The following is an 8,417-nucleotide window of genomic DNA, read 5'->3' as shown; positions in this document are numbered from 1 at the left end:
CCTCTGTACTGGACTGAATGGTTATACTGGCTATCAGTCCATGAACCAGACCAGTTAGTTCTAACATGCTGGTAAGTGTAGCAATCCGCGGCAGCACTGCAGCTTCTGAGATATTCTCCAGCAACAGGTTGTGTTCGTGGAATATGACGGAATCTAGAAAACGTGCGGGCCAGTATCCTGACCGTCATTATTCCTACAAGAAACCAGTTAATACAAAGTACGGGAGGTAATAATAATAAAAAATTCAGCAAAGCGTAGACCGATTAGCACGCAAAAACCTTCACCCACTCCCAGTTCACCATTGTTCTGGAAAGTGATTCCTTACATATGTGAAAGTCTGTAAAATATAACCTATATTGTATAATGATTGTTTTTATACTTTATTGTATACACTCATATTTATGAAAGCCAATGGAATTTGTGTAATTTGGTACAACCGTGAAGTTAGCATTTCTATTACAGGTTGTGGGACTGTTAGACATGGGCTTGTCCAGAAATCTCATACGTCAGAAAAGAACTTGGATCATAGATTCTTTCAGTATAGATGAAGAACATCCTGGACCCTTCCCTTTTTGTTTTGGGCAGGTGAGTAATTGAGACAAAGATTATTTAATTATTCCACTATGCTTGTGTTGCATTGTCCTTCTGTCTGTGTGTGTGTGTGTGTGTGTGTGTGTGTGTGTGTTTGTGTCACTGGTCTGTCCTGTCGTGTTGGATTTGCGGATTTGCCTTCTCTTAAACCCACAAATAACTTTTCACTTATTAAATTTAGATACACGCAAACAATGAAAACAGGGATTTGACACTCAGTGGACCTGGAGTCACGGAACACCCTGTGGACCTTGTATTTATTGATGATGAATCACAAAACATTTGTATCAATGGACCACTGGACTATGAGCAATTTAAGATCCTCAATGTAAGCCAGCTATACTTTTGAGTACTCCTTATTGCAGCCATTGACCAAACTTGTATTTCTAATTGCTTACACCAACACACAGTGCCCACTGCGGATAGAATTGCCATAAAGAGAACAATTATTTATTTATCATGTTACATGTAGATGTCTTTCATAATATGCTCTGTACTTGCAGATAAAATATGAGGAGAAAATACAAACATTAGGGATAGCTACCACAAGACTTGGAGTTGAGATTAAGGTACTGGACATAAATGATAACACACCGGTTTTCTCAGAGGAAATCTACAATGTCATGCTGAAGGAGTCAACGCAGCAAGGTAAAAAAAAAACTGGTTCCTTGTTGGAATGTGTGTGATTTACCCTGTAAGAAACTGTGCATGGACTTGCATGGACTTCATTTTCTGTTTTAAAAAAATTGACACACAGGGTCCGTGGTAGCGACAGTTCATGCATCGGACGCAGATGAGCCAGGAACAAACAATTCCACTTTCAAATTCAGAATCGTGGACATTTTGCCAGTCCCTGCAAATGCTCATTTTGACATCAACACAGATTCGGGGAATATAACATTTAAAGGATGTTTGGATTATGAGGTATGTAACATTCTCTATTGACTTCGATGGTAGTGAGTACAATGTCACATTAGCCTTGTATTCTACAAAAATAAAGATACAATTTCACCACACAGAAAGAAAAGAAATATACTATTCTAGTGGAGGCAAAGGACCAAGGTGAAAAGAAACAACTTTCCTCCACAAGCACAGTGATCGTCAATGTTCTCGATCAAAACAATCATCACCCTGCAACATCCAGACCATTTGTAAGTTACTCTAGCATCAATAAAATGTATATCACTGACAGGTCTTTCATAGTTTGTGCACAGAATCATCCCTATTAGTAATATTTCCCTCTATTTATGAAAAAGGTGCATGGAAGAGTGAACGAAAATGAAAGAAACATTCAAGTTGGAAGACTGCAAGTCACAGATAAAGACACCAAAGGCTCAGCTGCCTGGAAGGCCAAGTACACACTCCACGGAGACCAAGGTGGACATTTCAAGATCACGACTAACCCAGAGACAAATGAAGGAGTTCTCACAATTATAAAGGTTCCTGAAATTCTCTCTTTTTGTGTGAAAGATTTATACAGCATATTTGCTCACATTTTATTGACATCGTATATTTGAAAATCGATTGGCCTACAATGGGGTCCATTATCTGAAGTCTATGTTTTGTATCAAATATTTACCAGCCGCTGGATTACGAGAAGGTGTCTATGAAGAACCTGTCCGTCTCTGTGGAAAATGAGGAACCACCATTCTGTTGCGAGGTCAAAGTGCGATCAGATACTCAGCCGTGGAAGGTGGACAGAGAAAAGTGCTTACTTGTTGCCGCTCAATTTGCTGTGACCATTGAGGTGGAGAACGTGAATGAGCCTCCCATTTTCAAACCTGAGGTCAAACATGTTCGCATGGAAGAGAGCATTGCTGTTGGCTCCTACTTGGAGCAGCTCACTGCACATGACCCTGACGACGATAATGCCATGTTAAAGTAAGACAATACTTCTCCTTCTAGCTCTCTCGGTCTCATATATTCAGTATATGACTAGTTGCAGGCTAAATTGGGTGGAATTAAGTGTTGTATTTGCTTCAGTATGTTGGTCAGCAGCTTCTGGGGGGGGGGCCCATTTGAGGCTAGTTTACCTTGTTTGAGTTGTTAGCAGCTACCTTGCAAGGTCAGGGCTTTATTTCCATGGTTCTTAGTCCACATTGAAATTACCATAATCTGAAGATGGAGATTTTTGACAAGAGTGAAATGAAATACTTGACCTACGTACCACATGCCTACATGGTCAGGTTGCATCGTGGAATGTTATTCTCTTCATCTCGCTCTCTCTCTGATACATACTTTCTATTTAGATACTTTAAAGGAGAGGACCCAGCAGGGTGGGTGTCTGTCGACCCAAAGACAGGTGAAATCACAACAGCAAAAAACCTGGACCGCGAGTCTCCTTACGTGAAAAACAATGTTTACACTGTGATCATTTACTCAGTGGATAATGGTGAGATAATTAATATATAATCGTATAGAAGTCATTTTTATTAATAAGTAAGGTGTTTTTGCATTCCATTAAACCTAAAACAGCACTTTTCTAATGAAATCCTTCAATATGATTTACTTCTCTTTACATCTACCTTATGGCACTTGTATATGAAGTATTCCTTTTTATTTGACTTTTAAGGAAAAAAACCTTTGACTGGGACAGGCACACTCATTATCCACCTGACTGACATAAATGATAATATTCCCATTCTGGAGCAAAGCCAGCTAGATATGTGCCTGTCAGACGAACTGGTCAAAATCTCAGTAAGAGACCCAGATCAGAGACACAACAGTGGACCATTCACCTTTGAAATCCTTGGTGATGTGCAAAGGCAATGGAGACTTGAGCCTAAATATGGTAACAAGACTTTACTTTTTCCAGTCATTTGAGCTGGCAGCAATAAAATAAAAGTTTTACACCGTTAGCTAATTATTTACATAACTCATTAACTTTAATATGTCTGTCTGTTTTTGCTGTTCTTCTCTGTTCGTCTCTCTCAGGGAACACATCCAACCTGATCAAAGAAAGTGTTGTCTATGCCGGGCGCCATTCTCTGATGCTGAAAATCTCAGACAAGCAGGGCCTGCATTCAGAACAGAACTTACATGTCACTGTGTGTGACTGCACCGGATCTACCTTCGCCATGTGTGAGACTGGACAGTCCAGACCCAAACTGGCTGGAGGAGGCGTTGCAGTCCCGGTCATCGCTCTGCTGCTTCTGCTCTGTAAGCCCATACTGCAGTCGCCTTCTCAGAATCTCAAAACGGCTGACATCTCTGTAAATAAAATGTATCTGTTGTGTGTAGTTTAGTGTTAAGGCTTTATGCAACAGTGCCTGTGATGACATATGTGAGACTTCATTGCATTCATAGGTATCCTGCTGATGATGATCGACTGTGAGGAACGTAGAGAATTCATCCCCGTTGCTGGCACAACTGTGGGTCATTTGCAGAAGTATTGTACAGAGGGACCAGGAGAAGACATTAAGGTAAAGTGATAAGCTGTACAATGCTCTATTAGGTGCAATCTAGAACCCATTGTGGTAGTAGGAAAAATATAAAGGTTCCAAGTGGGAACTTTCTACACAGAAAGAACCCTGTGTTAGCCAAAAGGCCAGGCTACTCAGCATAGAACTACTAGGATGATGGGTGGGCCAATCCCTCACTCACTGGATTTACTGGATTTTTAAAACATCGAGAACAAGTGGATACCAAATCCGGTGGATACTTGCTATCTATGGCCTATGCCCCACTATGGAGTGAAAAGGCGAACAACAACAACAACCTTGTTCTATTACCATGTACATTTTTATTTCAACACCATAGTGCTTTTCTGACTGAAATCGAACCCAAATGTTCGCTTAAAATGCATTATGAAAAATAATGTATGTATTCAGTCCTTAAAAAAAAACCTTACATTCCTTTCAATGTGTGGGGCAATCTTTATTTTTACATTGCAACAGCCTGCCAACACATGTACCTACAACACAGGCTACATGAAAAACTGTGGAAATGTTTTGATCATTAGACATGACTTAAGAAGCATGCCAAGCTGCAATTTCCAAGGGATACATGCACCAGTCAATGCATTTTACGTCTCACTGATTGACAAGGAGTGTCCTTTTTGATTATTTTCACTAGCAGGGTGATTTTCTGTTTGAAATCTACCCAAATGTAGGTCTGAAAAGTTACTAAAGTTCTAAAAATTACTAATTCTAGTAATCTAGTAATCATCTTTCGCTTTAAAGCCTGATGGCATCAATATGTTAAACCAGTACAGTTCTGCTCTGCATATGCTTATGATGCTAATAGTATTTCTCAAGCGTTGTGATGTATGAAGTATGTCAAGTTGCAGTCTAGATGGATATAAACTGGCCAATGCATTTTATATCTCATTAGCATCGTCCTTTTTTAATTAAGCAGTAGTGTGTTTATCTGTTTGAAATTAGTCAAATTGCACACCAACTGACTATTCCTGATGATGTATGAACTATAATTTTACTCTGCCACAGCCTGTCCAAAAGAATGATGGTGTCAACACAACACAGCTGTCTTCTCAAGTACAAATAACGACCCAAGGGACGCTGCCAAGCCCAACAGCCCAGCAGCATTACAGGTCTGAGCTAGACCTTTCCACATGTTAACCCTTTCTACAGAATTTTTCACCTTAATGTTGATATATTTTTCTTGTTTGGAGTAATCATGTCCTTTTTTATTCCCAGAAAATGCATCTTGACAAAAGGGACTTCAGGCTTCGTGTCTACATCGATGGGGTCAGAGTGTAATGTTGAGTCTCATCCCATTCCCAACCCTATACCCCTTATCCATTTCACTGAACCAGAGAGTCTGGACCCCTACTTCAAACCAATGGATACCATTTGTAGGCCACTTAACTCAAGCTTCGTGTCTACATCGATGGGGTCAGTGTGTAATGTTGAGTCTCATCCCATTCCCAACCCTATACCCCTTATCCATTTGACTGCACCAGAGAGTCTGGACCCCTACTTCAAACCAATGGATACCATTTGTAGGCCACTTAACTCAAGCTTCGTGTCTACATCGATGGGGTCAGTGTGTAATGTTGAGTCTCATCATCCCATTCCCAACCCTATACCCCTTATCCATTTGACTGAACCAGAGAGTCTGGACCCCTACTTCAAACCAATGGATACCATTTGTAGGCCACCTAACTTGCCAATAATTGTGGTGGAAGACATGAAATGTACTTTCCCTGTGCACAAATAAGTCACTTCATTGTTTAATAAGACTTTATTAGTTCAAATGATTGTGATGTTAACGATACTTAGCAGTTTACTCTCATGCAACTGATTTTATGTTAACCTTCTGACTAGCTAGCCTACTCAATTGGTTCAATTGGGGCTGAACGATTTGGGAAAATAATCTAGTTGCGATTTTTTTCCCCCCCGAAATATTGCGATTGCGATTCAATATGCGTTTTTTTTTCTCCATTTTATCCTCTTTTTTTCACAACAAAACGTAATGAATGATTTGAATATGACCAACACAATATTAGATACATTTAGTGTAAAATATTATTTCCCACATTTTTTATTTATATTTAACTGCTCATTACAGAAACAATGAAACAATCGCCTCCTTGCCATTGCTATACCAGGGTCCGTAGGCATATGACTGCATTATGTAGGTTTGCCTGAAGCCACCCGGTTTTTACTGTCTGCCGAACAAGTAGCTTATTTGCCATCTTGCTTTGTCTTGTGTTGCACTTGCCTGATGTTTGAGTGTGTTAGGACAGTTGTTGACTAACTAGGTTGTCAAAGTAAGCCCATTTGAAGAGATTTCGCCAGTTTGAGCCAGTAACATCTCGTTAGTGATTAGCAATTGATCCGTTATGCTGCTTTAAACACTGTGTGCAAAATGTACTATCTTAATTTTTATTTTATTTTATTTATTTATTTTAGACCACGTTGTTATCGCGGACGTTGCGGTTAGAACATTTTACCATATCGCGATTTAATCGCAAACGCAATTAATTGTTCAGCCCTACTATCAATACTGTTGCATGTTTGTTGTCAGTATGTGAAAGCTCTCACCTTTGAGGTGGGGCGTTACAAAGTGGGAACATTCCTAATTCCGAGCTGCCTGAATCCACGATAAGCCTACTCTACACCTTTGCCTCATTTAGAATTCACAGAGCTTTGAATATGCAATTTAGCTCCACCTGGCTTCTAATCTGATAGCTCTTGTTTTGACGTAGCCTTATGCTAATCATTTGAAAACCGTGCAAGTTGATGGGATTGATTGGTTCCTTAGGTATATGATGTATGAAGCCCAAGCTGTCTAATTCCAGGTTTTTGAGACAGATTGGTACACTTTCAAGGTGGAAATATTCAGCCATGGCCTTGACTGCTAATTTTGCTCGGGGTGATCAAAGTATCATATACAAATATGGACATGTTAACGCTGGTGAAAAATTAAATGTGCTAAGTATAATAAATGTTTACATACTTCAGTATACTTGTGGCCCGACTAATGATCAGTATTCTTCAAGTATGTTTGTTATCTTTATGTCTACTTAACGCAGCCAAAGTTATTCTAAGGAAATGGAAGAGTACAAGTGCGCCTTGTTACAAGGACTGGATAGAGCTCATGACAAGTACAGCCTCTTATGAACTAATGCTGGCCAAAGTGAGAGACTGAGAGAGAGTGCTTAAGGTCTCTGCTATGTGGGAAAGTTTCCTGACATATATTGAGGATTGGGATCAGTAGGAATGATGTAATGATAGACCTAATGTATCATGGTATGTGTCATGGGAGGAGGGGGGTATTGTGATCTGAATCGCTATGCATCTGTGTAGTGTTTGTTTGGTTGTTTGTTTTCTGTTTTGTTTTTGTGTTTTGTAATAATGTGTGATATGGTTTTTGTAGAAAGTCATTGTTATGTTTTGTTATGCATTGGGTTAAAAAAAAAAAAGTGAACAAAAAAAAAAAGTTTGTTTGTGATTTGGTTAATTTAAGAAGAGTGAACAGGAGTGGCTATGGATAATGAGATAAAGAGAAAGTGAAGAAGAAAAATATTGAAAGAAGGAAAGAAAAATAGAGTGAAGCAGAGAGATTGGAGTTTGAGAGAAAGTAGACTGTACGGGATAGAGAGAGAAGAAGAGAAAAAAGTAGAGTTTGGAAGGTAACTCTTGATATTCCTAGTTATACAGTTGAATGGAGAGGGACAGAGAGAAGAGGAGCCTTGGAACCGTGGCGCAGGTTTCAGTGAAGCACATGAGCAATAAGAAGTTCTGTTACAAAGCTAGCAAGCTAACTACTTAAAACACATGCAAAGACCTTGCAAGCACCACCAACAGCCCAGTTGGCGCTGATATAAGCTTGCCAACACACTGACTTATGTATTTTGGCAGTATAGCTGGCAATGTCATGCTGTGAAAGCTTTTCTTCAATTTTTGAAGCTTGTTCCAGCCCGGTACACAGGACTACATTGAGCATATCCTGGATGGCAAGTGGGAAAGATCCAGGTGTGAATCCTTTACATGATGCTATCAAAATGCCTATAAAACCATACCTCAAAAAGTGTCCAATTGTTACATATTGTTACTTTAATATCTTAAAAAGTATAAAGTTAAGAAAATGGGAAATAGCCTACATAGCATAGGTGTCCTTTATAAGACCTACGCGAAAAAGTTTTAATGAGGTTTCTATGTTAAACAGTTAGAGCTGAATTAATAGCAGAAGTTGGTAAAATTAAGAATAAGAAGAGGCCTAGGAATAACAATACAGGGCATTTTAATGCACTGTTATTACATAAATAAATTAGAGTACACCCTATTCAACAGTAACGATATCCTCACAATGTGAAATTCTCATTGACAAACTGGAGCTTTATTAAATCCATGATAAGTTTA

The 8,417-nt window shown here is 39.2% G+C and overlaps 1 protein-coding gene across 1 annotated transcript; it reads left to right on the top strand.

Moving 5' to 3' along the window:
* Nucleotides 1-411: 411 nt before the first annotated feature.
* On the top strand, nt 412-5,168 carry cdh26.2 (cadherin 26, tandem duplicate 2; the record flags this gene model as incomplete). Its single annotated transcript, XM_080853771.1, is given in 13 exon segments — nt 412-423; nt 427-585; nt 773-919; nt 1,095-1,239; nt 1,349-1,515; nt 1,611-1,742; nt 1,848-2,030; nt 2,174-2,472; nt 2,841-2,983; nt 3,164-3,382; nt 3,526-3,750; nt 3,898-4,013; nt 5,037-5,168. Coding segments are annotated over 13 exon segments (2,079 nt in total).
* Nucleotides 5,169-8,417: the final 3,249 nt, after the last annotated feature.

This window comes from Sprattus sprattus (genome assembly GCF_963457725.1).
Source record: "Sprattus sprattus genome assembly, chromosome: 16".
In the NCBI taxonomy this organism is placed as follows: Eukaryota; Metazoa; Chordata; class Actinopteri; order Clupeiformes; family Clupeidae; genus Sprattus; species Sprattus sprattus.
Note: the sequence above shows the minus strand (reverse complement) of the source record. Positions and strands in the feature narration are given on the sequence as shown.